The sequence below is a fragment of the Mesoplodon densirostris genome, chromosome 10 (genome assembly GCF_025265405.1).
Source record: "Mesoplodon densirostris isolate mMesDen1 chromosome 10, mMesDen1 primary haplotype, whole genome shotgun sequence".
In the NCBI taxonomy this organism is placed as follows: domain Eukaryota; kingdom Metazoa; phylum Chordata; class Mammalia; order Artiodactyla; family Ziphiidae; genus Mesoplodon; species Mesoplodon densirostris.
The window spans coordinates 4,436,199-4,453,516 of NC_082670.1; the positions used below are offsets into that span (position 1 = coordinate 4,436,199).

Sequence of the window (17,318 nt, forward strand, 5' to 3'; positions counted from 1 at the left end):
GGCCTCAGGTGCTGGAGCTGGATCTAGTTACGGGTCTAGGATTGCTCTTGCCCTGCATGGTGGACCTGCCCACGTCTCTGGGATCAGGCGTGGGAGGCGGAGGATGAACCTTCTGTCTGCGGTTTGTCTGCGGAGCCGTCCTGTGCCAGTGGGTCGGGGAGGAAGGTTGTGGACAGAGGGCGCGTGGCTGTGGCTCTCCCCTGGACCAGGTTCCCCTCAGGCTGTCCCCTGTGCTCCCCGTGTCGCCAGAGTGTGGCCCCTTACCCCAGTGCCTCGGACCCCACACCCAGATTTAGGATGAGGGAGCACTGAATTGTGCTGCACTCCGTTTCTAACCCCACTGCGAGGTAGAGAAATGCTAATATCATTTTAAGATCCAAGCCCTAATCAAGAGGATTCCTGCGTATGGGAGTCTGAAAGGACACTTCATCTCACTGCTTGCTCCACCAAGCAGAAGACTCATAACAGTGGGACCAGTTACACTGTCAGCAACAGTCGGAGAAGTTGCTAGCCTTTTATTTTTCCCCTAGTACTTTGCATCTGTCTCAGCAGAGGGAGTCACTGTGGCTGAAATAGAGCTCACATCTTACACTGTGTGCTATGGCGTACATGGTCACGTGCGTGCATCCTCTACAAGTGGGTGTGCTTCTGTGTACTTTACTGCCCAGGACTGTATAGAGTACAGTAGTACAGTATCTTTATTTCAAGCCCAGGATGTCTGGAAGCAAGTGTAAAAGCAGCAGTGATATAGCTGGTACTACTGTACTTTTCAAGGTACTGTACTGTAAGAATAAAAATGTTTTCTTTATTTTCTGTGTTTGTTTTTTATGTATTATTTGTGTGAAAAGTATTATAAACCTATTACAGTACAGTACTATACAGCCGATTGTGTGAGTTGGGTACCTAGGGTAACTTTGTTGGACTTAACGAATAAATTGGACTTAATGAACGAAAGTGCTCTGGGAACAGAACTGGTGCGGATGTAGGGGACCTTACTGTAACACTGTATTAGTCTGAGGCGTATGACATAATGATTGGATACGTGTATATATTGCAAAACGACCACCACAGTAAGTTTAGTTAACATCAGTCACCTCACATATTTACAGTTTTTTTCTTGTGATGTCACCAATGCCCTATTTATACAGGGAAATGTATACTCTTACAGTGTTTCGAGTTTGAACCCTGTGAATATATTACTGTTCAAAAAAATTTTTTTTAAGAAGGCTATGAGAACAGAGCAATACTGAGAACTGTGAAACATTGCCTGTCCGCTGCTTGGTACATATTCAGTTTAAAAGGCTGTGGGTCTGATTTAAATGGAGCAGAAGCAGAAGAGATGGAATTGTCAGGTGCATTTGACAGTGAGGGCCGGGTAATTTCTCTAGTTAGGTTGTGCTCACCTGGGATGGTCCCAGTTTTTTAAGGATTTCTTTTTAGCCAGAGAGACCCCTCCATCCTTTTTCTCCCTGGCTTCGCTTTCCTTCCTTGGGTGCCTGCCGTGTCCAGTGTAGAAAGCAGGAGAATCAGAGTTCTGCTACATTCGGCTGTTTCTCGGGTACCAGCATTGAAAAATTAATGCCCAAGAGCAGTTATTAATTGCATATTTGTGTAGCCAATATGGAAAAGTCTCTGCTTCGGTGGAGGGTAGCCTTGGTAGCATATATAAAATCACTGGTATATGCTCTGGTCTGGGCCACCAGCCTTTTCAAATTTAGATTCTAACAGCTCTGGGAGGTGGTTCTGATAGCGCCGTCCCATCTTTAAATATAAGAGGTATGGGAAGCAGAGCAAGAGTCCCTTCATGAGTGAGTAAGTCAGGGAAATGAATTACAGGGTGTGTTTAGATGAGGTCTGTGATGAAGGCGGGTTGGGTGACCTGGAATGGCATCTGTTTAACGTGTCTGTGTCGAGTGTTAGGGGCTGCAGTACTGCCTTGGTGGCAGGGCTTGGTGGGAAGAGGCCGGGCCCCTGCCCCGCCCCCTGCGTCCGGCCCTGATTGGTCTTCCCTGGTACGTGGTGCTGCCGTCCTGTGCCCGTGCCCCTGGTTCCCTACGGCAGGTGGGGCCGGCAGTGTCCCGCCAGAGCTGAGAGAATTCAAGGTCTTGCTAGTCCTTTTCCACTCAGGCTCACATCACTATCCATTTTTTTTTTATTGAAGTATAGTTGATTTACAACGTTATGTTAATTTCTGCTGTACAGCAAAGGGATTCAGTGATACATATATGTATTCCTTTTTCATATTCTTTTCCATTATAGTTTATCACAGGATACTGAATATAGTTCTCGGTGCTATGCAGCAGGACCTTGTTGTTTATCCATCCCACATGTAACAGTTTGCATCTGCTGACCCCAGCCCCCCACTCCATCCCTCCCCCACCCCCTCCCCACTGGCAACCACCAGCCTGTTCTCTGTGACACCACCATTCTGAAGGAATGCTCACCAGTCATTTCTGGGGTCCCAGCTGAGGGAATGATCCTAGACTTTGGGCTCTCAGCATCCTCTTTCAGGAGAGAAAGCAGAGCAGGTGCCTGCATCTCCAAGAGCATCTCTGCCTCTGGGAAAACTGGGGCTTGCTAGGCCCTCTGCTCACAACCACCGGGCAGAGCAGCTGTTGCTGTACAGCGTGGAGATGGGGCAGCTGGGCTCAGAGAGGTTGATTAACCTACCCCCGGTTTCACAGCAGAAAGGGCAGGATGAGACTTGAATCCAGGTTTTGGGTTTATTCTTCTACTTGGCTCTAGCCTAAAAATTAATATATAATTTTTGACCGTTGCTGTAATCTCACAGCGTTCTGAGACAATTTTTAAAAAGCTCTGAACTTCATTTGTAAATATGTCTTAGTAAATTATTACATCCAAACCAAAAAGAAAAAGACAGACACACACATAAAACAGAAAAAAGAAAGAACGAACTTCGGCGTTATTTTCCATTAGGTATATAATACATGTACACTTAATTTAATTTAAACTAATCACCAATAAGGAGAATAGTCTTATGCATAATGAATCCATATGATTTGGACATGCCTTCAACCTTCAACCAAAAGAGAGCGAGCTTTGATGCGACCAACATCTGGACATTTTATCTTGAGAATTTAGTTAACATTAAAAAAGTTTTTATCCAAAGTTATAATGTTTTGTAGTTTTGCAAGTGGTAAAGCCAAAGTCCGTCGATACGAGAAGGTTCCTAGAGAAGGGCAGAGACGGCCACGCTGCCGTTCAGTCCAGTCCTTGCGCTTTGACGCCAGTGGCACGGACGGCTCGGGTGGGTGTGCACGCAGGAGAGGTCGAGTTCAGGCTTAACGAGCACTGAGCATAGAGTTCCTTGTGGTTATTTTGAGCGTTACTAATGTTTTCAAGTTGCTTTCTCTCTGGCTGGGGGGAACCTAAGCTTTCTAGGTGTGAGGTGTAAAGAGAGAAACTTTACCCAAAGGAATAAAATAAGGAAATACAGGAAAATTAATTTGTGTAGACCGTACCTAACTGTGTTCCAGGCACTTAGTGGCGCTGAATTATATGAAATCATCATGTTAACCCTGAAAAGTCGTCTTGCTTTTGGTAAAATTTGATCCAGGTATAAAAAGCCATGTATAAAGAATTTGTTTTTCTAAATTGTTCTCAGAAGGTGATCTGTGCTCACCTGCCAGGAGTTACAAAAAGAACGAATAACATGGTTTTGTCTGCCCGCCCTCTGTGCTCAGTTATACATCCCAACACTTTACACATTTCTGTTTGCCACTGGGGTTGTCTCTGGAGCTTTTTCATACAATATTGGTAGGGGATTATTGGTCCCAAAGATGGATGAGCACACAGGTGTCCAGGTCCCTTCTTCGCAGAATTCAGTGGCAAGTAAGCAACTGGTCTGCACGTAGGGGCTTCTGCACAGAAATGTCGGGGGACTTGCAGACACTGCCCCAACATCTACATTTTTTTCCCGGGTAGAAAAAATGTTGGCGAAATTTCCTCAGTAATGGCAACGAATGAACTGTTGACATGCACAACAACATGGGTGAATCTTAAAATAATCACAACGAATAAAAGAACCCGGACAGAAAGAGAATACATTCTGTGTGACTGCATTTTCATAAAGTTCTAGGCAGTGCCAGCTCGTCTGTCATGACAGGGAGGAAGTCAGTGGTTGCCTGGGGATGGAGGGCTGGTGAGGAGAAGAGGCGGGGGTGATGGGCAGGTGGGGAGTATTACAGAGGAAACTTTTGGGGGTAATGGACATGTTCCTGATATTGATAGTGATGATGTTTCATGGATGTATACATATGTCAACACTTATCAACCGTGTGCACTGTGTGTATGTGGAGTTTAATATTTGTCTGGTATACCACATGTATAATAAAAGGGGTAACTATTGTATTACGACTGTAAACAGAAATCAGTTGTCACTTGCCATTGACAGCAGGTATCTAGAAAAATAAATGCAACTAAAACAGAACAATGAAAGAAAAACCTATCTTCTCCTATATCATTTTGAGCATAGCAAGGGCTCCTTTGTTTTATAACTCTGTTCGTATGTGACTTTTGATTCTTGAAATATCTTTCTTGATGGGCAGGGAATTATGTTTTAATTGTCAAGAGCAGGAGGTTTGGAGTTGGGCAGCCCCGGGTGTAGCCTGGTCACCTGCTAGCCATGTGCCTATGGGCAGGACACACAACCTTCCTAATAGTTTTTCCGCCTGTCTATGAAATGGGAATGGTAGAGGCGTAGTAAGTGCTCAATAAACGGAAGCAAGTTTTGTTACTGGTTTTATTCAGTGCCTGCACTGTGGGGACTCTGGGTGTCCTCACAGTGGGCATTTGGCTGCTAGGTGACCTCCTGTTCTGCCTTCTCTTCTCTTCTTGCAGGCTTTACTTGTTTTGAATTCATTAGTCTTTTCCTTTGTTAAATGATAATATTATTGTTTGTAAGTGACGTATTTATGATTGCATATTGAGAAATTCATCCTGGCATTTAGCATGTACTTTTTTGGTTTGTCTTGGATGTGAGTATATTTATCATTCATCTGTAGAAAAAAAGTTTTGACTTTTTAAAATGTGTTGCTCAAATTTAGCTGATCTTATTTTATTTAGCCTTTTATTAGCTCTTATATAAAGTTAATAAAAATTAATGTATCTATTTATGGAAGTGAAAGTTGATTAGTTTATCCTGAATTAGTCATATTGTTGATATGTAGGTTTGAAGAACAGTAAAAGTATTTTTTCTTTAACTCTGAGAAGATGTCATTTTCACTTATAGAAACTAGCAGAATTACCTGCTTTCCCATTATCTTGACCTAATTTTTTCCTCTGCCCAGTGGTTGCAGGGATTTGGCAGGTGATTGATTTGGTTTTAGAGGGTCCTGGAGCTACACAAAGTGTTTTTCATATTGGAAAAGACATGCCCAGTTTTTCACAAGTTTTAAGATTTATTGCCTCCCCCAAAAGTGTTGCAAATTAATTTGTTTGCTATTTATTTTAGTCAGAATGTAGGAATCGGTGTCACTAGCCGAAGGGCAGCTTTGATTACAGGAAAGGCAAGGCTGCCTTTAATGCTCCACGTGTGTTTTTCTTTGGTGTCTTTGCAGGGCTGGACATCAGATGGGTGGACTGCTACTTTCCTTTTACTCATCCTTCCTTCGAGATGGAGATCAACTTCCACGGGGAATGGCTAGAAATTCTTGGCTGTGGGGTGATGGAACAGCAACTGGTAAATTCAGGTAGAGGAGAATCCACGTTTATTTACAGGTTCTCTCTTCCCAGCTAACTTCCTTTACAGGCTCATTTGCATCCACGTTCACCTACTCCTGTAGGACTAGCCTCCGTCTTTCTCTCCTTGTATTGCCCTCCAGGCTTTTCTCTGGCACTTCACTCTGGAAGAACTTCATTCTCACGGCTAATTTTGCAAAGGCTTCTTGGTTTTGGAGCTCTTCCTTATCAGCGCCCGGCGTTGGTTTGTACTTAGTGATTTCGTATTTGTTGATCGGCTGCTTTGTATTTGCCCACAGACCTTTGATGCGTGTCCCAGGAGAGTGGTTTGTCTTCCAAACTATTTAAGAACAAAACCAACATATAATCCCTTTTTTTGTTCCTACTGCATTTGGAACCAGATTCGGCAGGTATTTCATAAACATGCTAAAAACACAATATAAAAATACTTTGGCCTGTGATGTTTGGTGGTTTGCCACCCTCAGCGTTGGCAGTGCTCCCTGACTGGGGGGGGGAGGGAGGAAAATGGGGGCTCTGGTGACATTCTCCCCGTCCTGTAAGAACTCGAGAAGGATCTTTCCAGCTCTCCTCTGCAGGACCATTGCTTAATAATAATGATTATTTCTAGGAATTCCCTCGCGGTCCAGCAGTTAGGACTCCATGCTGCCGAGGGCCCGGGTTCGATCCCTGGTCCAGGAACTAGGATCCCACAAGCCGTGCAGTGCAGCCAAAAAAAAAAAAAGATTATCTCTAAACTTAATTTCAGAGCTCTGAGGTTTTTTTTTAAAAGTCACTATCTGAATTTAAATTTAAAAAAACTTGTTCAGAGTGTACATCCTCCATGGGAAGCTGGCTGAGACTGGGCATGTGGCGAGGGGTCACTGCCTGAGCAGCAGGCAGAGGGGACCCGATGCGCCGGCTCCACACTGCCCCCGCTCCTCCCTCCTGGAGAAGGACACGCGCTCTGTGGTCTGGGAGGATGGTGGCTCTGATTCAGGGCTGGTCACGGGCCTCCCACCATAGACTGGAGGGCAGCAGTCCCTCCTGGTGCCTCAGAGCTGTGGATGGACCATGGGTAAGGTCGTGGGGTTAGAGAACGCGGCTGGAGGGAGATGGGAGATGGGGCGGCTGTGAACGCAGGAGCTGCTGCTGCCTGGGCTGGGACACCTGGGGCCTGGCCTCCCCGCCCCCTCTTCCCCAGGGGCCCAGACCAGCCAGCTCACAGATTCCTCTCCACTCGGCCAAGCAAGGCTTGCGGGAGAGCTGGCCCAGCACAGCACCACATGCTCCTTGGATGGTTTTCCGATATTTGAAGGTCTGTCCTGGAGAAGAGTGAGCAGAGAGGTCGCAAACGAGGGCCTGTGAGTAAAAGCTGGGAGGCCCGGGCTTGCGTGTCTGAAGCAGCATGTGTTCTGTCAGTTGACAGCTGTGTGTCTTCAGGCAGATTGCTGAACCTCGCCAGTCTCGGTTCTCTCATAGTTAACTGAGCACAGCGATACCGCCCTCCAGGTTTCTTTGTGAGGGTTAGCGGAGGTGATGCACGTGACGTGCTTAGCACAGGGCCTGGCACGTAGTAAAACTGTTTCAGTAAAAATTAATCTCTGATGTTATTAAACATTGTTTTCAAATGGTGAGAGCCATTTATTAACAGAGAGCCCCCTTAGTTGAAAATATTTAAACAGAGCCTATCCTGCACGTCATAGAAACAATTTCTAGCCAGTTGGAACTAGGTTACCTCTTTGGTCCTGATCATTTTAGTATCCATGATTCTGGATTGAGTGAATGATTTTAGAGGGAGAAAGAAAATTGAGAGTGGTAGGAAACAGGAAAATAAAAGAGATGTATACGTATTTTAATAGAAAACACAAAATACTGGGAGCAAATATGTAAGCTTTAATCTCCTCTTGAGTAGGAACTAACTTCAAATACTTCTGTGGTGTTTTTATTTGTTTTGCTTTGTTTTTTAGACAAAAGGTTTGCAGGAATCCTAGGTTTCCTCCCAGGAGCACATGGTGTCAGGGACCAGAACTCAGAAAGCAAATCGGGGGGAGGGTGAGTCACATATGAGTTGCCACTTGGAATCGTGCTTCCTTGTATGTTTTCAGTATCCTTGATGGGTTTTTATGAGGTTTATTCACACAGTAATTGGCTGAATACAGTCTCTGAAACAGGTTTCCAAGTCATTATTACACATTAATGAGACTGCTGTTCTACAATTAGATCAGCCATGTCAGGTGATTCTTGGAGGAAATGACAAAGTGAAAAAAATAGAAAAAAAAGAAGACACCCAAGATGCAAATGTGTCTGAGAGATTCACCGTGGTGGTGGGATGTGCTTTCATTTGTTGGGAAATGGTACACATAAAATTTAAATTAAATACCTTGCAAGAGAGAGAGAGACTAAAGAAAAGGAAGAAGAAATGATTTTATAAAATAATTTCTGTGTGGGCTTTGCTATTTGAAGTTGAAGTTATTATGACAGAGTTCTGCTCCGTGTTCTCAGACTCGAATGTGTTTTGACTTCTGTAGTTAAAATGCTTAAACTGTGTGCCTGGTAGTCACTAACCACAGACAGCATTTGCAAGTGCAGCTAACTTTCTGTTTTCTGAGTTCCTACGGTGTGGCGGAAGCCTGGCTCCGGGCACTTTATGCCTCTGTTCAGTTTGCCATTCTTGCTGTCTTTCCTCCTGTATTTTTTTCCCTCCCCTCTCCTCCCCTCCCCTGCCTTTGAAAATAGAACTTCCAAGAAATGCTAAAATTGATGGTTACAATTCTCCATCTTTATGGCCCTTCAGAGGTTCAGCTAAATGCTGAAATGACAACCCACAACCGAGGAGGCTGATGGGGCAGTGATAATAGCAGACGTCAGTGGAGCCCTGACTGTGTGCCAGCCTCTCACTAAATGCCCTAGAGGCTTTCTTTCATTTAACCTTGACAACAGGGCTCTGGGTGGATGCTGTTATTAACCCCATCTTACAGAGCCTCAGAAAGGTGATCAGGCTCGAATGGCTGGCAGCGCCGCTTGCCCAGATCTTTCCGACAGTAATCAACTACTGTGTTCTGCTACCTGAACAGTAAATTGCATGATTTTGAAGTGGCTAGAAATTCCTTTCAAATAAATGATTCTGCCTAACGTAGAATGAAGAGCTGGAACCAAATGATACAAAAGCAAACAAAATTCTGTTGTGTAGTTATTCGTTACTCCTGCAGAGGGGCTCATCCCCCGTGTGTAGTATCTCTGTGATCGAGTGCATTTAATTAAAAGCATGAGATTAGATTCCTAATTTGAACAGGCAATGAAAACACTTTATTACACATTTAAGTTGACTATGGCATGTGTGTGTTTTTGCGCACAGAATAAGATAAGGCTGTTCCGGATAGCTTAGAGAATTTTGTTTCTTCTTCTTTAAGTTCTAGTGCCTTCACCATTGCTTTCTTTCTTTCTTTTTTTTTTTTTAAAGTAAATTTATTTATTTTATTTTTGGCTGCGTTGGGTCTTCGTTGCTGCACGTGGGCTTTCTCTAGTTGCGGCGAGCGGGGGCTACTCTGTTGCATTGCATGGTCTTCTCATTGCAGTGGTTTCCCTTGTTGCAGAGCATGGGCTCTAGGCATGCGGGCTTCAGTACTTGTGGCACACGGGCTTGGTAGTTGTGGCACATGGGCTTAGTTGCTCTGCAGCATGTGGGATCTTCCTGGACCAGGGATCGAACCTGTGTCCCCTGCATTGGCAGGAGGATTCTTAACCACTGAGCTACCAGGGAATTCCCGCCATTGCTTTCTGACTGCTTAGATTTGGCAGTTGTGACCTGGGTGGCGACTGCTGTCATGATGATCTGATTGTTTTTCCCTTGAGGACAGTAGTGAGTCACATCTCCAAATACGACACACTTCTTTCCCATTAGGCTGACTCAGGCTGCTGTCTTCGCAGGTAGAATACGGAGCAGGAACATCTGAAACCATCACCAGGTGACTATGGGCTGTAATCATGCCTGGAAGGAATTTACCATTTATTGAGCCCCTGTGAAATTTAGAAGATTATACCTAGGCCAGGGAGCAGAAAAGTCTCCATAGTGGAAAATAACTTTAAAAACGGAATTGCCTTCTTTACCTCTTCATTAAAATTTAAAACTTGACTCTTTGGGGAAAACCTTGTAAATACATACGTGAACAGTTTCTAGTTTTAAATAATCATTCTTTTGTTCATTTGTTTGTCAAATATTTCTTGAATTACTTCTAAGGCTATAGAAAAGCAAATAAGCATTGTCCTTGCCTTTGAGACCAGCGCAGTGCACAGAGATGTATACATGAATGATTAGGGTGCCATGTGGTCCACATTAGTAACAGAGGCACGGTGGGCAGAGTGGGGAGGGGAGGGACTGGGGAGGAGTGTGCCAAGCCCTCGTCCTGGTTGCACTCAGGGTGGAATACTGGTGATAGGCACACATGAAGCATGCACCCTAGAAGAAGTTCAGTTCCTATTTGTAAAGGCTTGTGTACTTTGTCTTTGCTTGGATGCCCAGTTGGCATACCTAATGCTGCTTTTCCTATCTAAGAATAAATCTATCTGCAGTCTATCCCTCTTTGGTGGAAGTCTCTACACACACTTATATCACTCAGTGTTACTGATCTAAGTTGGTGAACTTCCAGATGGCACAGACCAAGACTGTACCAGCACTGTATACAAGCAGACATGCCACTCCTACACTTAGCATCTTGTCTGCATATAAGGCACTGTGCTAGACAAAGAGGAAGATACAAAAAATGGTAAGACGTGACTTCTCCCTGTAAAACTTGGAGTGAGGCAGGGAAGATGAGGCTGTGTAATTAGAGCATGAGCTTACGTGCTGTTCGTGAGATGAGGCTCTGGGGTATGCGAAGAGGGAGCTCTGTCCATCAGTTACACCACTGGAGGTCCAACTGATGGCACCACTGAATGATCTTGGCACCTCTGTCGAAAATCATGTTTGGGTTTATTTCTGGACTCAATTCTATTCCGTTGTTCTACGTTCTTGTCCTCATGTCCACACTGTTTTGATTCCTGTAGCTTTGTAGTAAGTTTAGAAATTGGGAAGTGTTAGTCCAACTTTGTTCTTCCTGTATTCATTCTTTACTCTTGGCCGTAACATGCTTAAGTCTCCCTAATTAAAAAATAATTTTTTTCCTTAAAATTTTTCTTCATTGAAATACTTCATGCTGATACTTTATATGCCCGTCTCTGTCTCTGTCTGTCTTCCAGTCCTTTACCATATAGATCAGTCCAGTGTCCCCCACCCAGCTGAAGAGGTAGGACGTGATATAGTTGAAGTCCCCTGTGTCCCTCCCTGTTAGTACCTTCCCTTCCCCCCACTCCTATGAGCAATCACTGTTCTGAACTTTGTGTTGTTACCTTGATTTTCATTATAGTTTTTCTATGCATATTGTAAAACAAGCTAACTTTCACCAGCTTTTATGCTTTAACAAATGGAATCGTGCTACCCATCCTTTCATGACTTTGGTTTTCCATGCAGTGCTATGAAGTTCATCTCTGTTGTCATGTGTAGAGTTTTAGTTCGTTCATTTTTCACTGCTTAAATTCTACTGGGTGAATATGCTGCAGTTTATTCATCCATTCTTTAATGGACACTTCGCCGTTTACCCCTTTTTTTTGTTTGCTGCTAACAAATGCTACTTGTGCACACTTTTGTGCATCTTGTACGTACAGGAGTGAGAGTGTCTCTGAGGTGTATTTTATTTGGCTGTGGAGTTGCTAAATCAGCACTTCAGAGCAGCTTCAGCTTTGTTGGTGTCACCAGGCTGTTTCCCAAAGCAGCTGGGCCAGTTCACTCTGCCTTGAGCCTTTGCATGGACGTTCTTGCTGCTCTACATCCTCTCCGTGGACGCTTGACTTTGGTCAGTTTCTTTGGTGAGTTTAGAGTTGTCTGTCGCTGAGGTTTCGTTTACATTTAGCTGATTGCTGTTGAGGTTGATCACATTTTTTGTAAATTTATTTGACACATGCAGCTTTTCTTTTGCTCATTTTGGGGTAGGGCTCATTTTTCTCTTTGTCTTTCTTTTTTTAAATTAGTTAATTCATTAATTTATTTACTTTTGGCTGAGCTGGATCTCCGTTGCTGCGCGCGGGCTTCCTCTAGTTGTGGCGAGCGGGGGCTACTCTTCGTTGTGGTGCATGGGCTTCTCACTGCGGTGGCTTCTCTCGCTGTGGAGCACGGGCTCTAGGCACACGGGCTTCAGTAGTTGTGGCTCGTGGGCTCTAGAGCGCAGGCTCAGCAGTTGTGGCTCATGGGCTTAGCTGCTCCACGGCATGTGGGATCTTCCTGGACCAGGTCTCGAACCTGTGTCCCCTGCCTTGGCAGGCGGATTCGTAACCACTGCGCCACTAGGGAAGCCCATCTCTTTGTCTCTTTTTAATTGATTGGTAGGAATTCATCATCTATTTTGAACACTAATCTTTTGTCATTTTTATATATTAAAATCATATTCTCTAGGTTTGTGGCTTTTCTTCTTTAAGTTGCTCTTTCTTGAATGGAATATCTATATTTCTTACTTGAGTAGCTTTAGGTTTCTTTATATAACATCATTCTCCCAAAAAGTCACTTTGTCAGGGAATGTGAGTGGGTGTAAGTTGACAAGTTCTGTAAAGATAACCCTTCTGCTTGTCATGCTTGACTCTAGTGGTTCAAGTCTCTGATGTGATTGCTGTATCATTCATATTTTCAGCGTGGGGATTCTGCATATTTAATGACTTTCAAACATCTCCCCTCTCTCTCCTAATGTTCTGTTGAGTCTGGCCCCACCCTCTGTGGCAGTTCCTGGGGCTGGGAAGGCAGACTCTGGGATGCTCTTGTTTGACTGGGAAAGGCAATGTGGAGCTTGCTTGGGGACTCAGTTATACTGTTTGCACAGAATTGGATTTGTCTCCTGGTGTATTTTGTAGTTCTTTCTGATCCTGCTTAGAAGCCATGCCATCCCCTCCAGTATTTCCGCTACTGTAATAAGAGCAAAGATTTTGGTAACTTGCTTCAAGCTGCGGTACGTGTACATATTTCTGATGTTTTGATAGCTGTGCTATGTGTGACATACTGTCTGTGGCATCATTTCTGTACGTGGGAGACTTCTGGAAAGCTGAGATTCTGTCCCATGTCTTATTGTCATTGTCTAAGGTCTTGGATATTTAGCTGATATAAAGCAATTGTCCTTCCCCCATCAATGTGGACTTAATTTTCCATTTTCAACTGTTTTCTTTCTTCCTATCATCTCCTCATTCCTGAAGCAGTAACCCTAATAATAATAATAATAATAATAATACAATCCAAATATTAGCTATTAGCTTTTGACATTTTGAAGCTGTTGAACTAGTTTGTGAGTTTCCAAATAAAAGGTTCAGATTAGAAAGAAATGGAAATTTGGCAAGTTTGGATTGTTGCAAATGGTCATGTCTTTCATCAGACTCTATTACTATTCCCGTGCCACCCCCGCACCCTGTATCCATGCACTTTGCCCCCTGACTTTGAAGCACTTTCCACTGTGGGAGGAGGACCCTTCTCTCTCTGCCCAGTTGATTTTTGGCTTGGCCACCTGACTGCTTTGGCTAAAGGGATATTAGCAGATAAAGGAAAAAAGGCTCGAAAGTCCTTGGCAGTTGCTTTTGCCCTCTTTTGCTTCTGCCTTTGTCATGAGATGAACATGCACAGCCTGCTGGTTCTAGAACAGTAAGAAGCAGGTGGAGTGGACCTGAACCAACCCTGGAGCCCTAAGGCCAGCCCAGTCTGGACCAGCTGAAGCCCTGGCCCACAGCTGTGTGGTTGCTGAGATTTGTGGTGGTTTGTCCATCCACAGTAGCTGGCTGGTAAGATGTACATTGTGGCTGTCTTGCATATTCTTTCTCAGCTTTCCTGGGGCTCACAGTGTGCTTAAGCATCTCTCCTCCAGTACCATGACACAGAATTCACTTATTTCTCTCTTGCTTTTCCTCACCATCTCCCTTTCTAGCTTAGTGAGAAGGATTGAAAAAGAGTTAGACTTTTTCTACTTTCCTCCCTCCCTAGAGAAGCTATTGAAATAGATTCCCAGTATTTTGATGTGTGTGGTGATGGTTTCCTAAATCAGACAGGGATTGGGGGTGGGATTTATCTGGAAAGTACCCCTTGTGGGAGTTTTTGGACATGCTTCTGACATATGGAAGATCATGTGTGTGCGTGTGTGCGTGTGCAAACATGTTCTCACTATAACCTGTTTAAAGGTTTAGTTCCAGGTGTCTGTCTTTAATCAGTCTCAGGTAGAAAACTCTGGAATCACTAGAATATAAGCTTCATGAGAGCAGGGACTTTTTTTTTTTTTTTTTTTTTTGCGGTATGCGGGCCTCTCACTGCTGTGGCCTCTCCCGTTGCGGAGCACAGGCTCCAGACACGCAGGCTCAGCGGCCATGGCTCACGGGCCCAGCCGCTCCGCGGCATGTGGGATCCTCCTGGACCGGGGCACGAACCCGTGTCCCCTGCATCGTCAGGCGGACTCTCAACCACTGTGCCACCAGGGAAGCCCCGCTTTTTTGGTTTTGATCACTGTTGTATTCCCAGTTTCTAGAACAATGCCTAGCACACAGTCAGCACTCAATATATATATTATAAAATGAATGATGAGCACATGACTGGGTGGACCCCCATTTCCTCATCCAATGTGTACTGTTCTTTCTCCAGGCTCATCTAAACAGTAAATGTGGAGGGAAATATCCTAGTTTCCCAGGCTAACCCTTGGCCTGTCTGTCCTTAGCTGCTCAGTGCAGCTCCTAAGGTAACAGGAAGAAGATCCAGGAGGCCCTCGGAGAGAAGATCTGCCTACAGCCAGGCCCTGCCACGCACTGTGCTGGAGATCTCGGGCAAGTCCTGAGGGTCTCAGTTTCTTCATCTATAAAATAAGGGTCTTAGATGATATAACATCCAGATTTCCTTTTAGCTCTCGGATCCCATGATTTGGCCTCTTAAACAAGCCAGAGATGTGTAGTATTAATACAGCCCTCAGGGGATTTTGGTTTATTTTATAGCACCACATGGAAAATTGCACAGCAGCTGGACTTTGGTATCTATGGTTGGTTAATCAGGTTTCTTCCCCACACCCCTTAAAGAAACTCTCCGAGACTATTAAAAAGATAAAAAACGCTGTTCATATAATTGAATTTTATTTAAACTATTTATGAAACTCTTGCTTCATGGGATCACTGCAGCTTTGAAGGCAGGTAGTGATGTGCTGCTCAGTGCTTCAGTTTTATTTTCTCCCTTGCAAAGAGGCAATTTAGAAGTTTAGGAATTATTTATGGTACTGTGGGGATAAACACAATCTGCTAAGTTATTTTTTTCAAGATTCGTTTCTGCATTTTAGGCTGGAAGCAATGTCTTCATGAAATGGCCAAGTTGTTATGTCCGTGGATAAAATGAAGTGATGTCATTAGACAAAAGTTAGGTCAGATTTTCAGATTGTGTTTTTTAATGGACATAACTCAGAAACTGGCCAAGGGCAGCATTTCTCAAAGTGTATGACATAGAACACGGGGTATTATTAGGTTTTTCAAAGGAAAAAGAAGATTTGATATTCAACTAAGTGTGGAAAAGAGTGAGTTGGAAAGGTCCTGTATGTCTCTCTCTATCTCTCAGTTGGGCCGAGCGAGCAGATTTCCCAGAGCCACAGGACACGGAATCGCTCTGTGAAAAGGTCCCTTTTGTGGAGCACATCCTGAGAGGGACACCTGGGGAAAGGCTTGTCTGTTGGCTGCTGGGGTTGATGGTAGACTGGGAGGCTAATAGAAGTGTAGTTTGGGGCAGTAATGATGAAGCCTAGTGAGATATTCTTAAATTTTACCTTGAGGAGTGCCTTCAATGTAAAGGGAAGCAGCTGGTATCAGTATACGTAATTTAGAACATTTATTTGATATTTTAGGCTATTTGTCTACAGAGTCCTGGAAATTGAGGGTTTGTGGGCTTTGAAAGCATTAGGAAGGGAAAGCTCTCAAAATCCATTGTTTGATGCGTCCATTTATTAAATCAGCCTCTCCCGTCTCCGTCTATTCCTTCAACAGACGTTTATGAAGTATCTGCCTGGCAGGCACCACGCGAAGTGCTGCAGATACAGAGGTCGTTTTTTGCCTTTGAGGGGCTCACGGTCCACTGTTGGGGACGGCAGGTCATGGGCTGTGTCCGTGAGGCTGCGAGGACAGTTGGAGGAGGAGTTGTTGGTTCCTCGAGAGACGGGCAAGGCCTCACCGGGGTCGTCGTGCTTGAGCTGAGCGGTGAAGGGGGGCAGGTTTTGTGACGGGGGAGGAGGGGTCGTTCCTGGCAAAGTGTGGCTTGTGCAGGACACACAGAGTGGGAGGCAGCACTGAATGTTCTGGAAAGACTCGGGGGAAAACCCGGGGCCTGGGAGTCAGGTGGAGGAGGCTGCTGAGCTCCTCCACAGCCGTCAGGTCCGGAAGGGCCCGGGCGGCAACATAAAGACCTTAAACCTCACCCTTCAGGTCGTAGCACGCAATTGGGAGATGGAATCACTGTTGAGAGTGAGTCGAACAAATGCAAGTTCAAAGGCAGGAGACCAGGTGAACAGTCTAGACTGAGTGTGACGAGGCCGTGGAGGAGGGAGGGGCCGGACGGAGTGGGTCTAGGAGCTCCCACCAGGCTCTGTGTGCCTGGGGCCTCGTCCTCAGCTTCATGAAGAGGGCACGCACTCGGGGGCAGAGGGTTCTGGGTGCAGCTCTCCCGGGCTTAACTGGGACCCACCGTACGCCCTCCAGAGACCCAGGGGATTCCACAAGCCCCGCCCCCTTCTGTACCTTCAGTTACCTAGGTAACCAGCATACCTCCTTTCTCATCAGGCAGGCTTTTTCTTAAGAGGAGGCAGACCACCTCCGAGGGTGAAGAAGCACCATTTTATTCCTGCTGCAAAGCGAGCTCTTCTGGATGGTGTAGGCTCCCAGCCCTCCGAAACCTGAATTCCCTCCTGGGTGAGATGCACGCGGTGAGGATGGCTCTTGCCTGCTCTGGACTGTGGCTCTGGCCCTCCTTGACGGGCCTCCCCTGGGTCCTCTCTGAGCCCGAGTGTGTCTGCCTCCCGGCGAGGTTGCCAAGGGGTCTGCCTCGGTTGTGTGGCCTCCAAGGGACCAGACCTGAAAATGTCTTTGTGCTGCTGCTCCCTTTCTTTGGGTTTGGGACTCTTTCAGTGGTTCCCTTAATCAAAGCCATTCCCTCCTTGTCCGTGGCTGGTTGTTTACTTCCCTGCCAGCTGTGGAGGGGCCTGGGCGCTGGAGCTCCTTGTTCGTTGCACTTACCTCTGTGTCCTATCTTGCTGGTGCCTGGAATAGCAACGTGGGGAGCGGCTGGGGGGCAGAGCAGACCCGCTGCTCTGGTGCTTACTGGCTACGGCTGACGGCTCCCTTGACCACCGTGGGGAGGATGCGAACGTCCCTACGGAAAGTACTGGGAGCCTTAAGCCAGAAAGATATACCTTCCCCGACAGTACATTTATCACGTAACGTCCCTGCATCCCAGCACCTAATCTATAAAGTGAGAATAATAGTGTGTACCTCACTGGTTTGGGATGGAGAATAAATGAATTAATGCATATAATGTGCTTAGCCGA

At 45.4% G+C, this 17,318-nt stretch overlaps 1 protein-coding gene across 7 annotated transcripts in view; it reads left to right on the forward strand.

Moving 5' to 3' along the window:
• FARS2 (phenylalanyl-tRNA synthetase 2, mitochondrial) overlaps positions 1–17,318 on the forward strand; it is a 375,868-nt gene that overhangs the window by 87,256 nt on the left and 271,294 nt on the right. For 6 of the 7 annotated variants that reach the window (XM_060109822.1, XM_060109826.1, XM_060109825.1 and 3 more), the window contains exon 4: positions 5,580–5,711. The exons of the other annotated variant lie outside the window; for it this stretch is intronic. In XM_060109822.1, the coding sequence (XP_059965805.1) occupies positions 5,580–5,711 (132 nt within the window). The remainder of the gene's footprint in view (positions 1–5,579; positions 5,712–17,318) is intronic. 7 annotated transcript variants of the gene reach the window in all.